The sequence below is a fragment of the Lutjanus erythropterus genome, chromosome 13, assembly GCF_056507025.1.
Source record: "Lutjanus erythropterus isolate fLutEry1 chromosome 13, fLutEry1.hap2, whole genome shotgun sequence".
Taxonomy (NCBI): domain Eukaryota; kingdom Metazoa; phylum Chordata; class Actinopteri; order Lutjaniformes; family Lutjanidae; genus Lutjanus; species Lutjanus erythropterus.
In genome coordinates this window covers 5,746,815-5,766,094 of record NC_139329.1, presented here as the reverse complement: position 1 = coordinate 5,766,094, position 19,280 = coordinate 5,746,815, and the positions used below count along the sequence as shown (strand labels likewise).

At 39.3% G+C, this 19,280-nt stretch overlaps 1 protein-coding gene across 1 annotated transcript in view; it reads left to right on the top strand.

Moving 5' to 3' along the window:
• The first annotated feature begins 7,582 nt into the window (after positions 1-7,582).
• Positions 7,583-19,280, top strand: part of mbtps1 (membrane-bound transcription factor peptidase, site 1) — a 28,783-nt gene continuing 17,085 nt past the window's right edge. Inside the window, exons 1-7 of the mRNA XM_084733547.1 lie at positions 7,583-8,186; positions 11,125-11,388; positions 15,692-15,907; positions 16,170-16,280; positions 17,170-17,279; positions 18,296-18,412; positions 19,059-19,126. Of these exons, the coding sequence (XP_084589673.1) occupies positions 7,985-8,186; positions 11,125-11,388; positions 15,692-15,907; positions 16,170-16,280; positions 17,170-17,279; positions 18,296-18,412; positions 19,059-19,126 (1,088 nt within the window). The 5' untranslated portion in view covers positions 7,583-7,984. The remainder of the gene's footprint in view (positions 8,187-11,124; positions 11,389-15,691; positions 15,908-16,169; positions 16,281-17,169; positions 17,280-18,295; positions 18,413-19,058; positions 19,127-19,280) is intronic.

The window sequence follows — 19,280 nt, the reverse complement described above, 5'->3', positions numbered from 1 at the left end:
CAAGGAGTTTACCGAGCTCCGCAGTTTAAGGAGGATAAGTTAACCAAACCTGGCATCCTGTCCTAACTAGACGTCAGTGGTCTGCGGCTGGAGCGTTTAGTGAGTTTGCCTTGCTGCTAGCTTTTGTTCGGTGGACATTAAACTATCTACCGATTATCAGCTCACGAACACACGGACAGAAAACGGTACAGACACATAACTGTGACCCGTGAGACGTTGTTCAGCTCGGTGAGTAAAACCAACACACAAATCACCAGCGCACACTGTAAAATACTACTAAGCTAGCTAGCTAACGCTATACATGTGATAGACTGGTGGGTCTAAAAATCTATTAGCATGTCTTCTTGTTTACTAAACCGAAGTCAGATGGATAAGTGCAGCTTTAGTGACATTTACAGGTCCTTTAATGTTGTCAAATAACGTTATTTACTGTAAATGTAATAACTGTCTCCTTCAGACATATGCCTGCTGATGCTTGTATTGTTTATGCTGATAAAGTCGTCACTTCTCTGAGGCTGCATAGCTTTGTTTTGTTCTTTAGCTTTTTAACTAATAAGAAAACGTGTTTAGCTTTTAAATTTCTGTCTTTTGAATGAAGGTTGTGTCGGACTGGAAAGCAGCAAACTGTTATTTAATCTCATGGCTCTGTCGACGCTGAAATTGTGCTTAACAATAGAGCTTTTATGTACTCTCTAATGTAAACTATAGACATTTAAACGTGTGTGTATTTTGTACTGTGTTTGGTTTGCTCAGGGAGTGAACAAGAACACTATATAGAGCAAAATAAAGTCTGTTTCATTATTGAAAAAGTAGGCTGTTTGGATGCTGCACGTCCTGCACCCCGATGATACACACTGTAGACAGTCATATGGAAGCCCATTTCTACCAGTGTGATGAAAAAAAAACACCATCTAAGTTATAAGGATGAGAAACCTTTTCAAAAATAATGACTTAGTGTCTCAAATAATGAGAAACTTTCTCAGAAAAATAGCCAAAATAATAACTTATGTCAAAATAATTAATATTTTAGTCTTTCTCAAAAATATTAGTATCTCAAAATAGTGAGTATCCCAAATTTTATCCAAATTACTTATTATCTCTAAATAAGGACTTAGTTTTTGGGAATAAGGACTTTGTATTTTAAAATAATGACCATGTATCTCAAAATAATGACTATATATGTCTTAGTATTTCAAAATAATGAGAAACTATATCATACTATCTTGAAATAATGACTTTGGTATATTAATATAATGTGTAAGTATTTCAGACTTTTTCAAAATAACTTAGTATCTCAAAATGGTGAGAAGCAATCTCAAAATAATGACTTAATATCTCACAATAATGATTTCAATACTGACTAATTATTTTAAGGTACTAACTCATTATTATGAGATACTAACTCATTACGCTGATAATGAATTACAGGATCTTTTTCCCCTTTAGTGGAAATAGGCTTCCACACATTCAGTCATATTTTTTTAATTCATGAATCAGCTGCTGTTAAAGTAAGATATTTTTTTATCTTTCTAATATTTAGTCCACTGTTTTTGGAGCAGGGACGGATCCTGACAAGAAACCCCTCAGCTACCTTTTAAAAAACTCCACTCCACTTCAGTGCCTGTAGATTCCTACCACTGCTGTGGATCTCTCCTCTTCTCTCTGATTGTGGTGGGGGTCCCCTCTTAGCTACTAATCTATATTCCCCCGGAGGTTTGGCGTCATTTTTGTGGCTCGGTGTAATGTTGACACAGGTAGTCCCAGCCTGTCTTTTACAGCCCTGCCCAAACCAGTGGGGCTATTTTTACAGCCCTGTCTCTGAACCAGTAGTTGTTAACTGTATTGTTGTCTCACATGCAGGGATCCTGCCCCAGGCTGGAACTAGTGATTGAGCCCCCTCCCGTCAGACCAGCCCAGCCAGGGGCTTTTAATTATATCGTCTCAACTTGTATCACTTGCATAGGCTCATATCTGCATCTTTTATCTGCTGCTGTATTATTAAGACAGGTGGTGGTGGGGGGGGGTTGTATGTGACCACACACATAAATTTATGATTAATATAAACATAATATTGCAACATCGCAATGAAAAAAAATGTCAATACTCTACCAGGATGTGATAATATCTACCACAATATTGCTTTTTTATTGTTTTTGTATTACAGTTGCATATACATAATTCAAGCATTCATTGCCAAAACCTATTCATGCCAGTTTCTTTTTTTGTATTGTGTATTGGCAAGAATCTGGCAGTTCACTAGGTGTGATGATACAAGGGTGCAATTCAGTAAGCAAGTTGATATATTAATATTTTTTTAACCTAATTTTAGGACAACTGTCATAGTGTAAAGAACACACCACCATAAGCATAAAATCCAAGTTAAAAATGTTGTTTTTTATACAGTTAGAACAGATCCCTAATTTTGTGCATTATGTTTAAGATTTTTATTAAAAGATAAAAATAACAAAATTATAGTATTGGCTTGGATATAGGAAATGAGACGAGTGACAAGATGACAGCACTGTGAACAAAAGACAGGAGGCGGGGCTATACAAGCACTGTTCGGGGTGTGTAAAATTGGTGTTGGAGAGAAAAGAGGGTGAGAAAGTGCAGCTGGTAATGGAGTATCAATACTGCAAAAAAAAAAAAAAGGATTGAAAGGATTTTAAACATTCATTATTGATTTATTTATATTTTTGACAACTTATGACACTATCATGACACATGCAAAGATTTGTGTAAGTGGTTCATTTTATGGGGTAAACCCCTGACCGTTAGATAGCAGTGTTGTTATTTATCTACACTGTTGTAACTGTAGATAAAACAATATTTTTGGATTCGGACTTGAATTTTATGCATGTGGTGGTGTTTGTTTCCTTTAATGCAATGGCAGCTGATAATACTGAAAGCCTTTAAAACATTCAGTATTGATATTCATCGATAGTTTGATTTTTTTGACAACACTACTAGTATTACAATCTCCAAAGAGGAGAGAAGGGCATCAACAGGAGAATCAGACAGCTTAACTTATACTCGAGTGAATCACTAGTTAAAAGCAGGTTTAGACATCATTACTACAAGTATACATTGGGACTAAACAGAATCTGAATTTATGTGTACACTACTGTGCTATCTAAATCTATTTTTGCTTCTGTCTTCACAGTAAAACACAAACTAGTTAGCTTGTTGTCACATAGTGCACACACATTTTACAGTTTACAATAATTGATAGGGTGGTTAACTTGTTTTGATGGGAGTGTTTGATTTGTCATGACAGTAGATTCATGCCTGCCGGCCTACATACACATACATGTGTCTTATTGTGCAGCTGGACACATGTTGCACACGTGCTCGGTGCGGCAGTAAAGCTCAGCAGTCAGAGAGCAGCTGGTCCACAGCACGGTAACAGTCACTGAGGGGGTTTTGCAAAGGCTAATCAATGAAATCGCTCCCCAGAATGAGGATGGTTGAGTTTCATAAATGAACAAAGCAACACATGATGAGATACTAAAGGAGCTGAAAGCCGGTCCTTGGTGTCCCTCTGGTGTGAAGCAGGGTGTAGTTACAGGCTCTGCAGGAAGGGAGGTCGTCTTACGTAACCTGGGCTGGACCCTCAGTCAGTGTGAAGCTGGTTCTCATGAGCTCTTGTGTTGAGCTTGGCAAATGTGTGTGTGTATGCCTTTGTGTCTTGTTTGTAGCTGTGTGTCTGTTGATGTGTATTTTATTACTGGGTTGTCTGAGCCTTGGGCCAGAGGGAAATGATCCTGTACTTGCCCAGAATAACCCTTTTGATGCAGCCCAGAAGGATACAGGACTGTGCGTGTGTGTGCGCGGAGTCATATATCACACAGTTTCAGGTCAGTCAAGGCGGCCTAGAGGATTCTTTTGGTTCTGGTCGGTGTTTCTGTCTGTTTGTATTGCTGTGTTTATGGACTTTTATTTTTACCTGGAAAGTTCTTTGGAACATAGGGTGGGTTTCATTGCAGCAGAGAGGTGTTTTTTTGTCCAAAAAAACATACAACATGACAATACAGTATACATATAATTTTGTATTTATATCCAGTTCTAACCACCAAATTTACCCAAACACAGAAACAATTGCACTGCTTCAAATATCAAATGGAGGAGTGTACACAAAATAGTAAAGTAAATAACCAAAATGCAGGAGGATAGTCAAAAAACAAAAAACTGATAAACAAGTAAAGGTAACGGAAATGAGTTTATACAAGCCGGCCTGTTGTATTTAGTCTGACACTGTGCTCATGTAGCCTACTTGTATTCATAAAACTACTCCGATACACCACATCCCATACCACGTCATGAAAAGTAGCCACTTCAACACAAGAAATTTGATAAAACATCTGAAGAACCAGCATGAGGCAGAGTTCAAAGAGTTTGCTAACACTTACCCTTTTGTCTTGGTTGAGCTGTCATTATCAGCAAGAGACTTGTCTTGAGTGTCATCCACTAATGATGGCAGCGACGTCCTATAGACATGCGTCTGTGCAAAGTCAACTCAGATTTGTGCGCAAGTAGGGAGCAGAAAGCAATGCTTGTCCACAGAGCACAGCCGTTGTTGCAAACGGATTTTGCGTGTTTTCAGACCCTTTTAGCAACTTTACTTCTAAAACACGAGCAGCGACAAATTTAGCACTTTATTCTGCAAATAGTGTAGGGGTCCCTCTCTCTTCCTCTCCCTCGCCTGGGCCATGCTGGCAGGCAGAAGGAGAAGGGAAACCCAGACCTGCAAAAAAAATCTCACTAGAGCGAATATTCTGGCCTAAACCATGATCTCAGAAGATTTTTGCAAATCAAGGGTTCCCTGAATGCCTTGTCTAATTAATCTGATACGATGGCATGACGGTACCCTACACCCATCTTCACTCTGTTGCGTTCACAGCAGGGTAAACGCTCTGTTGTGTTAAACTCATACCTGTCCCTCATGAGCAATGACAGGGAGGAACTAATTAACTCTTAGACAAAGGAGAGATGAAGAAGCAACTGAAATACTACTCATGTAAAGGTATAAAATAACATGTGAAAGTGCTAAAATGACAATAAAATAATTATTGTAAGTCGGGCTGATTTTGAAAAATCTAATTACAATTATTTTGACTGATATTACAATTGCAATATGATTTGCCATATTAGCTGTAATGAAAATCTTTACATTCTGATTTTGATTGATTGATTTGTTTTTAAAGTCTGTAGAATCTGATTTGTAGGACAGGATCTCTGCCTCACATTTTGCAACAAATATTTACTTTAACAAATATTCCATCTCCTGTGATTTGAAAATTACAGAAAGACATATTTCAATTGGATTTCGCTAAAATTTTCAATAACATTTTGATTCATTGTGTACCCCTTATTGTAAATGTAACAGCAAACTTAATTCTACAAGTCCAAAATAATGTGAAATTATTCCTACTGAAATATGTAATGTACACAGTACACTGCAAAGCTTAATATTAATCACACGACACAACTGCAACGCTTAGTAACACAAAATTAGTACAGTAACTTGATAGAAATAACCCAAAAATGTAATTTGTACAGTAACCATGGTTAGACTAGTAGCTGTCAACACCAACAGATGAAAATAAAACAGTTTAAAATACTCATATCAGTACTCAGTATCAGTAAGTACTTGTACTCTTACTTTAAAAAAGTGTTACCTATGCATCTCTAATTGTATGATTGGACCCCAGGTAGAAATGACTTGCTCAGAATGTCCCTGCAGCGAAAACTTAATTTTCTCCAATTTTAGAAAGAACACTAAATGCCTCAGCCCCATAAAAGAATGTGGGGGAGGTGACGTCCAATCCATTAGGACTCTCCCTTGTGTCGGAAGGTTTGAGAAAGCAATTATGTTCTTGATTTTTTTGTAAAGTTTGAGCTTGAAATCTGTTTTTGATGAGAATTGGTTGTTGTTGTCAGTTTCATTATAGGCTAACTCTGGATGCCATGTCCTCCTTGCAGGTGAGATAAAGTTTTATCTTGGTGTACGTGCCCTACCTAGTAACAGGGTTGGTTCCCTGAGGGCAGCTCAAACTCTTCATGAGTCGTTAAATGAGGAAGGAGTGGTTAAATACTCCATTCTCCATCTGTCCGCACCCAGTACCTCCCTGCCTTCCCCTTGGCACAGTGGAGGACGCACTCCTTTCTCTGAACACTGCATGATGGGATAGAAATGTGAACAAAGTACTGTAAGGTCGTTTTCCTCAATATTGGCGTTATAGGGGGCAGAAAATCATTTGTTATCTTTGACTGCAAAGGTTGTGTTTTTACCTTGATTCAGTTTGTCAGTCAGCAGTAGATCTGAAAAACACATGGACACATTTTCATTCCTTTTTGACAGATAGACCTGAGGCCAAGGAACAACTGAGTAGATTTTGTTTGATAAAGATTAAGCCTAACGGATATGTCAGGGCTAATAATAGACATCTTCATTGCATGCAGCCTACGTTGGCAGATGTGCAAAAAGAAATTGCAGTGCAGTTAAGTTCAGCAATAAATGTTTATAGGCTTTATTATGTATTTCTTAATTTCTGATAAATCATTTTGAAAGGGAGAATATGTTCCTTTTAGAAGGAGAAAATAAGGCAATCATTCCAATGAAGACGTTTAACAGATAAGCAGTACTCATTACAATACACTCAGCAGTTATTCTCTTAGAGCTTTACTTGGTCTGACCCAGTATGACCCAGTATCTAATGGATGCTAATGTTAGCAAACTTAATGCTGATGTATAAGTGACATTACTGATTTAGTTTGCTGACTTAATGACGCTATTATACTTGTGCTACTACACAATAGTCATGTTTCTATTAATGTATGTATTAATTTATGCACACTTTGAATTATCGCATGAATAAAAGCTGATGGAAATGGCTAAATTCCAGGAAAAAAACATCCTCAATTTTACAAAAAAGTTCTTACGCTTGCTAGAAGATGCTGTGTCAACTGTCTCATGAAAGAGTAACTACAACTTGCCCAACTTAAAAAAAAAAAAAAAAAGATGGACTGCAAGGGGCCGAACCATGGCAGGTGATCTATATGGACCATGGACCAACAACGATCCGTTCCACCTCTAATGTTCATCAGTTAGAATGATTTAATTTCAAGTTAATTTTACTAAATTTTTACAGAAATTTACATTGTGTTTTTATATACTGTGATTATTGTCTTTATTGATAAAAGTATGTTTTTAACTATAAAATACCCCCCCACAAACACAACTCTTTCAGCTTCATTGCTAAAAATACTGTTTGTGTATGTGTTGTAAGTTGTTTATGTAAGAAAATAGACTGTATGTATTATTCATGGTTATTATATTTTCATTATTCTTAAGTATTGATTGAGGCGACAAAACAACAGTACTGTCACGCTTAAACATGAATCATGGATTTCAGCCATTAGATGTAGATTTTATTTTACTGCCACAGCAAAGAAATTAATGGAGATTTAATTCCTTATGCTCAGAGTTTTGCGTTTGCAGGGTTGCAAAATCAATTCAGCATTAATCTGAAGTGAAGGAAATAAACGTCTGTGGGTGTGATAGAAAGTTTGACAATACTGGTTGTTTTTCTGTTTTCCCTCCAGATAAAAACAGGAAGGACTGCAGTGGAAATTGACACCAGCATCATCCTCCGTCACTGCTCCCACCCTCCTCCCGTCCATCCACTTCTCTTACTGGCTGCCTCCTCCAATTCTTAACATGGCGACTATCTTCCTACTCTGGCAGTCGCACTGACCTCCACCCTGGACTACCACCATGGAGAGAAAACGCAGAAAGAAATTAATCTAGCTGCTCAGGCCGTTTGCAGTATGGACTCATTTTTTGAGCTTTGGACCTGAAATGCTCTGTCCCAACCCCTGACCCTGAACCAGGTTTCAGCTGCTCATTTTTCACCAGAAACAGCACAGCTGCTGCCCGAGTTTTGAACGGCCTGGTCAGACTGACTCAAAAAAGCAACTCACAATGCTCCTGCTTCCTGTGTGGGCATCTATGCTTCTGGGGCTGCTGGTGGGCTTCCTGCCTTTGGTGGGGATGGAGCCAGTGGGAGGAGCCAAGTCTGCCTCAGACCACGCCCCCAACCCAGAAACCCTCTCCTCATCATCTGGCTCCAACTGCTCCCAGTTAACCCTTAAACTCGAGTTCTCCTCCAACGTGGTTGAACATGGTAAGAAGAAATTGTTAAAGGAATTTCTTAATTATTTTAAACTTATGGAAATGGTAGGAGATTTTGCTAAATTCTGCACGGAAGTCATGGAAGTGTAGTAATGTCCTGAATTTTGAAGTTTAGGGCTGCAGCTGGCAACTATTTTCAATACTGATTAATCAGCTGATTATTTTCACAAAGAATTGATTGATTATTTATTTTATACAATGTCAAAAACTTGACAAAAAGCAAATTGCAATTCCCCAGAGCCCAAAGTGACATCATCAAAATGCCTCTTTTGTCCAACCGACAGTCCAAATCCTTAAGACTCTTCATTACACTCTTTGTTTACTGTTATAAATGACAAAGAAAAGCAGCAGATTGTTAAATTTAGGAAGCTAGAACCAAATTTTGACATGTTTGCTTGAAAAATGATTTTAATGATTGATTATTAAAATAGCTGGTAGCTAATTTTCTTTCAGTCAATTAATCAACTAATTGTTGCAGCTCTTCTTAATGGACCAGATGTTTCATCCAGTGGAGCTGCTTATAGTAGATCATTGCACCGGAGGAGGATGAAATTTTGAAAAACCTTATGTAGACACAAGCAGGTGCCTCAGATTTTGTTCATTCAACATCAAGCAAGGAAAATTTCTCAGAAGCTAATGAAAGGTGGAACTTCAGATGGGTAGTATTCATCTTTTTTTGATACATTTGACTGAAATTCATTCATGAAGAAATGCTTTTATTTGTTCTTACTGTAGTTGTAGTTTAAACAAGAAATGCCACAACATTACAAGCGAGAGATCGAGATAAAATGCAACATCATAAGTGAATCAGACTGATTCTGTTGCAGGTCAATACCTCTGCATCAAATCATAACAGTGTAGTTGTTGTGCTGAGCTAAGACATCTCATCCAACTAGTTTGTACAACTTGCTATTCAGGCTCTGTCCTCATATTTTTGTACAGATTTTATAAATAAGGACTCGTTTTTCCTGTTTAGAATTAGGGCTGGATAATATGTACAAAAGCTGCTGACAGCCCTGACCTAGCTGCTCTTTGAATAAGAAGTCTCACTCTGCCACTATTTCCTGGTACCACAATCACAGTCACCCACACAGTCATTCCATTATTCTACTTCTTTGGATCAGGCAGACTACTTACCTTGCAAGACAGCTGGGTTCGCGAGATCACACGAGAATCCATCTTGCCAGGCTTCAAGGTATCAGTTTGTGTCCGGACACAAAAAAAAAGCTATTAGAAACTTAAAAGCTAATATAAAACACGTGATACCAAAATAGACAACAGCAGTGTTTCCCACACATAGACTCAACCTGGGTGAGCCACCCAGGTAAATTAATGGCCGTCCAAGTAGAGTTGGTGGCTCATTTAATATTTTCATTTTTTAACCATTGAGAGGACAATGCCATTGCTTTTGCACTAAAATGAAAAATAACAGTTAATGACACTCATGAAACATTTGTCATCCTCACACATTTTTGCAAAATGGTACATGCACTTTTTTTACATTAGACACAGAAATCTTGATTTCACTTGTTCAGTCTTTCAAAGCACTGCCTTTCAAAATATCAATATATAACCAAGTATATAATCAGACAAACTTGGCCGTAGGGTGTACAGATGCTCAGGTGCTCGATTGTAAGTTCACTAATCAGGATTAAACACGATAAAAAGTTCAGACAGTTAAATAAGAGCACAGGTGAAAAGCAACTTTTCACTAAAAGCAGAAAATTGTAACCTACTATATGCCCTACATCACTATTTTGATCTGGGCTTGTTTGGAGCATCGCCGTGTACGCTGTTCTGTGACATTTAACGTGTATTTTGATTGGTCTAAATATCCTGTGATATAGATGAAAAGCGAAGAGGCGAAGAGATGATGCTTAGGATTTTTGTTATTCATGCTTTCTTTTTGGCTCCAGAAATGTTTTTGCTTCTATTTAGAACATGTTCTGATTTTCAGTGCAATATGCAGCATTTGGAAATGTATGACTGATTTTATATTAAGGAGAGAAATAATTATTTTGACCATTGTGAGTCCTGTTTGGTCAATAAATTCATGTACTTTTCTAACAATATGTCTGAAAAAAAAATCAAACCCAGAAAATAAGAAAAGTAGAAACATTGAAAGTGTTTTAGATTGAGCTCAATCATGTGTAACTTGTTCAAACTGAATCACATCTTGTGAACCTTGTGTGTGCCTTATGGTTACAAAAGTGAATTTTTATGGTTTTGAATGAGGTGTTTCATTTTGCAAAAGGTCTGAGGTGTTCTGCTACAAGGACTGCACAGTCAATTCAAATTTGATCGAAATTGCAATATGGCTTTCTGCAATTTTTCAATCCCAGGAAGTGCAATATTTGTTAAAGGCAAAATGGTTGTCAAAAAACTTTAAAATTCATAATAGTTGTGAGGCAGAGATGTTCTATCCTACAAATCAGATTCTACAGACTTAAAAAACATCTTGATTTGGTGCAGATTCCTGCAAAAAAAATACACCATAGTCATCTTAACATGTTTTTCAATCATGATGTAAAAATTATAAATAACTATAATATCATATCAGGTCATTGTGATTGCGATATCAATCAAAAGCAATCAGATATTTTTTCAAAGTTGTTCAGCCCTATCTGCTATTTGTGTGTGTGGCTGTGTGAATTGTGTGTACTGTTTTGACAAAATGAGCCCTGTTTTCAAAATCATACTTAAGCAATCATAAAAAATTGCAATACAATAGATTTTTTTAACATGTATATTTTCCATGTGTGTTGCTCAAGCACTCATCAGCAGTCAGCATGTTCGATGTGGCCTAACAAAGAGCTTGAACCTGCTTTAATTGGACCCAGTAAAATGTTGCTCACCAGAATACACATTGTTTATTAGCTCATCTCCTGTCCTGCCTGCTCTTTAAAACATTCTCCTCTCTGTCTCTGCAGAGTACATCATAGGATTTACAGGGTATTTCTCAGCCAAAGCTCGCAGGCTGTACATCAGCAGCGCCCTGCGGAACGCCGGGGACGGGGCGCTGGAGTGGCACATCGTTCCCAGAGAAAACCCAGCGGCCGACTTCCCCAGCGACTTCGAGCTGGTCCACATCCGTCAAGCCTCACCCAGCAGCCTGCTGACCTTAGAGGACCATCCTTACATCAAGAGGGTGACGCCGCAACGCAAAGTGTTCCGCATGCTCAAATACGTTCCATGTAAGTCTGATAATGTGGTGGTAGTGTAGGAAAAAGGATCACAGTGTCTCCGAGGTTGGCACGTCCACTCAAGTAATCTAAAACTCTGCAAAGATACAGAAAGCTGTTTGTGTGCTGCAGCTTACAGAATGTCTCTTTGTTTGTTCAACCAGAGGATGCATTTCTCTCTCCGCTGTGTTTGTGGTGTAAGAAAGGATTGTATATCTTCAATGGGAAGTGCACGCCAACTCTGGGGTGTTGATGCTGGTGTGTGTTTAAGTGTGTGTGTGGTGTTGGGGGATGGGAGGAAGGACAGAGAACGTCTGTGTTTGCTCACCCTGGGACGGAGTAGGTGAGTCAGTGTGGTGGGGCTTGCCTGGAGAAGGGGGGGGGGGCACGCCTGGCACTGGATGAAAGACTTCAGTGTGCCCCCAGACTGCACATGTACATGTAGTACCAGTATGGAGGCCATATGTAGAGCATGAAACCTTTTATGTGCTGAAGAAGTTCTTGGTCAGTATCTTTCCCCATTAAAGGTCCAGTGTGTAGGATTTAGCAGCATCTAGATGTAAGCTTGAAGATTGCAAACTCCCTGTTTGAGTATCCTCCTCCAAGCATGTAGGAGAACCTACAGTGGCTGCAAAACACGCACAAAGTATGAAAAGTCCTATCCAGAGCCAGTGTTTTGGTTTGTCCAGTCTGTGCTACCAGGGTTTTCCCCCAGATGTTTTTTTTTTTTTACAGTTTTTACACCAAAATTGTAGCTAATACACCCTTTTCCTATTGCCAGTAGACCTGTTAGCCTGTTAGCCACGCTTGTGCATGCAGGACAGCAGAGAGAAAGAGGTTTTAAGAGTCTCTGTGAATTAATGAATGAATCTCTGTGGTTTGAGATTTAGTTTCTCTCCTGTGTTGCTGTTTGTGCTTTCAGATGTGTGCCTTCACTGTCTCATGTTCACTTTCAGCTGTAGAAGGGTCGTGTTAAGTTGCTGCTGATTAAAACTCAACTCTTCCTGACTGTGCAGCAATAAATGCTTTCAGATAACAAAATAACAAGGGACCTTAATTGTAAAGAATTTATAGGAAGTAAAATGTTTACACATTGTACATGTTCCTCAGTAAACCCACACCTTCAAGCAGCTGCACACATCTCTGTGCTGGGCTGCAGCACCGAGTCAAACTGCAGTGCAAGTGTGTGAAAAAGGAGCAAAAGAGGAGACAAGCGTTCTCAACCTCTGCCGAATAGGGGTGAAAATATCAAGTCCACCCAGGGGATGTGTTTACATCTCTGGTGATCAGAGGTGGAGCCAATTAATATCTGTGTGTACTGCAGAGTCATTTGACCCGGGACTGAACTCCGATTGTGCCCTTTCCCATTGAAGGAGAAAGCCATTGGTTTTTTTGTCCAGTGTAAAAAGGGCTTTTGAGACACAGGTGGCAAAGCCGGAGGAACGTGTATGTCATGAGGCAGCTGTACAGAGTACAAACCTTTAGTGCCCTGCACTCCAGTGAAGAAAAAAATCACAGTTTCAGTTTTTACAGAGCAAGTGGATGGCTGACAAAGAACCTGAGGAGGAAAAGGACAAAAGAGCACAGAGTACCTGGAGCAGGATACAAGCACAGCAATTTTAACTATTTTAACAGCTGATGATCTGTTAAGTACCGGCACTCAGAAAGTGGCTACTGAGGTTTGATATCCAGTTCTATTTACTTCTGTAACTTAAGCCAACCTTACTTTCATTGCAAACACACATTTGTTTATATCATGATTACCTTGATCTCGCAGACATTTTGAACACAAGATTCCCCTGTTGCCTCCACCCTGGAGTGCTGCGCTTAACAAGCATGCACTTGGCGTAAGATCACCAAAGCATTCACTGATAAAAGACACTAGTTTTGCCGTTTAAAAAACCGTTGAGTTAGATAGGCAGGGAAAACTGTGGCTACTGTAGAAACACGGTGTAAATCTCACCTCTATAAATCTTACACACTGGATCTGTAAATTTTTATTTATTTTTTATTTTACCATCATTTAACCAGGAAGTTCCATTGAGATTCAGAATCTCCTTTACAATAGAGACCTGGCCAAGGTAGCACCCAGCCACAGCATCTAAAAATTTTACAAATACAACATAGTAAACAAAAAATCCACAATAAAACAATAAGAACAACTATTAAAACATAGTGGGCCTCTCAGGAAAAACAAGTACATCTCCATCACCACGTTGTTTATGACGCCCTTAAATTAATCAATGAATACGAGTGTTTCTAATCTTAAGATCTTTCTGCAGATTATTCCAAGCCCATGGTGCAGAGTAGGAAAATGCAGTTCATCAATCTAGAATTTTCAGCATTTTTGTGTTCAACTTCTGCATAATAAAAAATATTCAACTTTTAACTTCACTTACTATGAGACTAAATGGGAGGAACCTTCAAAACCTTCAAGTCCTCTTCTGCCTCTCCACACTCACTCAGACACTCATGTAGAACTTTTATTCAGACTTTAAGCTCCTCACGTGGCACTTTGTCACATCACTTCAGCTTTTTCACATCTGTCATAGATTTTCTGTCACCTTAGTTCAAGTTCATGTTTTCATGCTCCAGATTGGTACATCATGTGTATTGAACAGAATGTTCAAGAGGGTGACACAAAACACACTCACACAGTTTGGCTTTACAAATTTTCTTCCAATAAAAATTCCCACACTGTGATGATTAAAACAACTGGAATTACACATCCTGTGCTGTTCTTTTATATGCACATGCAGCAGATTTTTTTGGGTTGAACAAAAGCTAGCAACTGATACCATAGATAAGAAAATGTACACTTATTATGTCAACTGTCAATTTTCATAGCATGGTTCACTATGAAACTGGTATAGAAATAGAGCCCCGACATGTCATACTCTGAAAACCACAGCCACCTTGGCTTTCAAAGTATGACGCCACCATATGAAACCAAGTGCTTAAATGTTCACAAAGTGACTGTAGCTCACTAAGTACATTAATGCATTATTTTAGCACCCTATGTCTACCAGAGAGGAAAAGTTAAACTGACAAACCAAATATTTCCAATAAATCTCAGTGTCCCTTCTCCACACTTTGCTTTTCTGTGAGAAATGATCCCACTGATTGGCCAGAGGGGAAATTTGTCTTCTTAAAGACTCTTTTTATTAGTTCAGCAACTGATGGGTACTTTGACTTATTGGTGGTGCATCCCAGCTCACAGCAACTTTAAGATATTTTTCTAGCAGGCAGAAAGTGAGAAGAGGTGCTGTCTCGCAATACATGTCAATGGAGAGCTATGGATTGTGTTTCCCCTCTGGTATGGGTGGGGCTTAAATGCGTTCTGTCTCTATACCACTGCTACCCTACTATGGACTTCATTCTGACGCAAAAACAGATGGGTAGGGTTGCTCGGTGACAGTATGACTGATTAGCCACATTGCACAGCCATGAGCTATGCGTAAAATGACCTAAAACCAGTGCTCTCTGGAGAAGCTAATGGAAATACTGCAGAGCAAATCTTGCCATGTTTAGCTCACTAAGTAACCAAATGGTTTGTTTATTAGCTGTAAGTGTGTGAATTTATTCTGAATGCATGAGAGAGCAAGAGTGCATTTTAGAAATGATTTACATTACGTGTGCTGAATTCAAATTGAAGCAAATTGAAGCCCTCAGTGGTTGGAAAGTGGCTGTTGTGTCTTAAGATGTGTAGAGAAGAATATGTGAGACAGGCAAGTCCACGTTCAGCAGATGTGTGTTGCATGAGTCAATTTGTGAGTCCATGAAGGAGTGAGGTAATTAATTAGTAGGAAAGATAAGAGAGAAGACCTCACCCCTGCTCTTCACTCCTCCTTTAAAGACATAAAAAGCCCAGCAGAGCTCTGCTCCTGTTTGATAATGACCTCGTGATAATTTGTTCCGTCCAAGTGATTCAAATTGTGATAAGATTGGCTCAGATGAGGCCGGTGTGATCAGTGTCACATCACAGCCAGAGGATGGAAGGAGGAAGGAAAGTAGGAGGGAGAAATGAGTTGAAATGAAGGATCAGAACATGATGAGTGTGATTAGGTTAACAGGGAGATTGTGTTGTCTGCAGGAGGGGCTGAGGTGGCAGACAGCACTAACAGGGCATGTAATTGTTAGCTGCAGTCATTCATGGAGGCAGAGCTCTTCATTTAGCAACAGTGTAGCCTGAATGATGGTCTGAAGTCTAAAATTTAAACTTGTAGCCACTTGAATACAGTATAGAGATGATTTTTTATATCTGTGTGATTTTTACCTGTGCTGTGACACGTTTGGTTGTGTTTTGTCTCCGCAGCATCTGAGCCTGCTGCGCCCTGCAATGCCACCCACGGGACGCAAAAATGGCAGTCGTGGCAGTCATCGCGCCCTTTCCGACGAACCAGCTTGTCGCTGGGCTCGGGTTTCTGGCACGCCACCGGACGCCACTCCAGCCGGCGCCTGCTGCGGGCCATCCCCCGCCACGTTGCCCAGATCCTGCAGGCAGATGTTCTCTGGCAGATGGGACACACCGGTAAGACCTTTGACCTTTGACTTCTCTGATGGAGGGCCAGGGTAGAGGCTGAACCAAACATGTGAAGTTAAATAGTTAAACGTTTATATGATCAAGTAAAGGTTTAGGATCACTTTTACAGAGAGAACACTTGTCACAAACTAAGAGGGAATGTTTGTTTTGGTCTTAAAAATAGCACATGCCTCTGAAAACCTGTTGTTATTGGTGACACCCCATTAACTTCAAAAGCAACTGATCCAATGTCTCTCTTTTGTGTGTCCAGGTTCTGGTGTGAAGGTGGCAGTGTTTGATACAGGCCTGAGTGAGAAGCACCCACACTTTAAGAACGTAAAGGAGAGGACCAACTGGACTAATGAAAAGACACTGGATGATGGTGAGGAGGAAGTGATGTAGGTTTGATGATGATGACAGTGATCAAGACGAGTATCAGGACTTTCCACAAGGATATGGAGCAGCCAGCCAGTAGGAAAACATAGCCAGCCAGCCAACAGTTTTTCCAGTAGTTCCCATGGAATTCCTGCAGGATTGGAGTCAACTCCACCCTGTCTACTAAGAGATGGCAAATGCATAGAAGGGCTGGGTTTGCCTAATCTTTTTATTTTACTACTGGACTAACATTTCTGATTCAAATTACTGGATTTCAATGCATGAAAGCAGACACTTGTAACTTGTATCTAATTCGATACCTTAACCTATTTCTCTTTTAAGTTGGCCCTTACCTATTAGTTTAAGTCTCCAAAACCTGAGCCCAGTTGTTAAAAATTCCCTTAAAATATATTTCCAGTTGAGGAAGTATTTACACTTCAACGAGGCACACACACTGCTCCTGTCAGAAGTCACTCACACTCACTTGTTCCCTCCATCCCAAATTGATGCTGCTCTCCAAATATGGCATAGGAATGGTTTGCTTTTCTTTGGTGACCTCTTTGTCAGTGGCACATTGGCTTCATTTGAAACACTGCAGAAAGATCATCTTTTGTCCTAGAGGAGTTTTAGAAGAATTTTATATGTGTTGTTTTTTTATACCATGGTATTGGATCGGGTATTGGGAATAGCGGAAATTCATTAGTATTGGTATCAACTACTAAATTTCTGCTTCATTACATCCTTATTACATTGTCAGGATGTGATGTATGTACTGTGTCTGGAAGCCCAAAAGTAGGCTGAAGTCACAATGGGAGTGCTGGAACGAGACTGAAAAAGTGTGTGTGTGTGAGATAAAGATGGATGGATGATGATCAGTTTCCTGTCCTGTTTTCCAGGTCTTGGCCACGGCACATTTGTAGCAGGAGTGATAGCCAGTATGAGGGAGTGTCAGGGCTTTGCCCCCGACTCAGAGCTGCACATCTTCAGAGTGTTCACCAACAACCAGGTACATACCTGCTCTTAATGTGCCACTCTACAACTGAAGTAGTATTCAGGAGGAAAACAACCACAGGCTGTAAAAAATATATTGATGAAATGACAAAGCATAAATCAAAAAATGTTTTTACTAGAGAAGATGATCATTTGGATTTGGTTGATTTAAAGGAATAGTGCATTATTTTTGACTAATACATATGTGCACATAACCTCCATAAAACCACAAATTGTCTTTTTTTTACTTTAGTTTTTGTATGGATTGAAAAAACACAATGTATAACATGTTAGTTAGAGACCTTTAGAGGCAGTGATAGGTAGCCAGCTATTTTGAAAATGTAATTCAGTTGGAGTAACTTTTTAAAGAAAAATGTCAAAATTCATTTAAGAAGATTCCAGCTTCTTAAATGTGAATATTTTCTGGTTTCTTTACTCCTCTATGAAAGCAAACTGGGTTTGCTCTGTTTCGTGGACAAAACAACCCATTTGAGGATGTCTTCTTGGTCTTTGGGAAACACTGATCAACCATTGTCTGGCATTTAACAGACCAAACAATTAATCAATTAATCAATCAAATAATTGACGGATCAAATGGCAATGAAAATAATCATTAGTTTTAGCCCTGCTGTGTACCTTTTACCTGTTTCCTCTTGTTTATACCTCTCATTAGCTTATCCTAAGCTAAGCTAACTAGTCTTGCACTGTGGCTTAATGTTGAAAGGACCAACATGAGAGCAGGTTCAATCTTCTCATCTAACTCTTGGCTAGAAAATGCATAAGCAAAAGCATAATTGTATTTCCTAAAATGTCAAACTGTTCCTTTTAAATAATGTTGTTCAGGCGGTGGTATATATTACTCGTTAATTTCAGGTTTCACTTTGCTATTCAAGTGTTCCAATTTCTTTGTTGTATGCCAAAGCTGTGCCAACACTGATGCTGCAGTCAGCCTTCCCCACAGGTCTTAAAAGAGAGTCAATTGTGTCTTGGATGCTTTGCTGTAAGTAACATTTGTTTCTCCTCGCCTCCCAGGTATCATACACCTCGTGGTTCCTGGATGCTTTCAACTACGCCATCCTGAAGAAGATTGATGTTCTCAACCTCAGCATTGGGGGGCCTGACTTCATGGACCACCCTTTTGTTGATAAGGTAGAAGACATTAGTTCTAATCCAGAAACGGGGACAGGAAATATTGTCAGAACAGGAATGCTTCAGTCACATGGTAGCATTAGCATATTTAACAATGTCGATTAGGAGTGGTAGAGGAATTTTGGATGTTCGTCTTGACTTAAAAATAGTTCCAAAACCTCCCTTCCCCTATCTGAGTTGCACCCATTTCATGATGTGTTAATGAGCCGGAAAGTAAGTAGGTAAGCTGTCAGCAAAAACGGGTCAAACTAGGTGCATGGCAACGTTTGACCCCATTTCACTGCTCACAGATGAGCAGCATAACTGCATATCATCTGCTACATTTAACACTGAGTGTAGGAATAACTAGTTAACAGGTGCCTTTTGGAAATCACGTGCTGAACATCAGAAGTATGGTTGAGCATATTAAGATGTAAGTTCAGACTGAAAGAAGCAGACAGAGTTGTGACAGTAAGAGCCATGTCTCTGGAAACCTTCTTGGAAAGGACTGAAATCCACCTGAGTCAGTTCTCCTGTATTCTGTTCTCTATATGACCTTACTGAAGCCCCACTAAAGAAAATCATAAGTAGTTATTGAATCTATTCATTAAGAAAATGTCATTTTTCCCTCAGACCAACTCAGTGAGTTTTCTTGTTTGATTGGCAGGTGTGGGAGCTCACTGCCAACAGAGTGATTATGGTCTCCGCTATTGGCAACGATGGACCTCTGTATGGGTATGTTAATCACTTTCACTTCCAAACAAAGGCATCCATACCTCTGAAGAAGGACTTCTGAGTGAACATTTATATAGTGGCGTGTAGGGATGATGTTTATTTGTAGGGCCAACCTGGAAGTTGACTAAAAGACAGTGGATTAGAGCAGAAAATA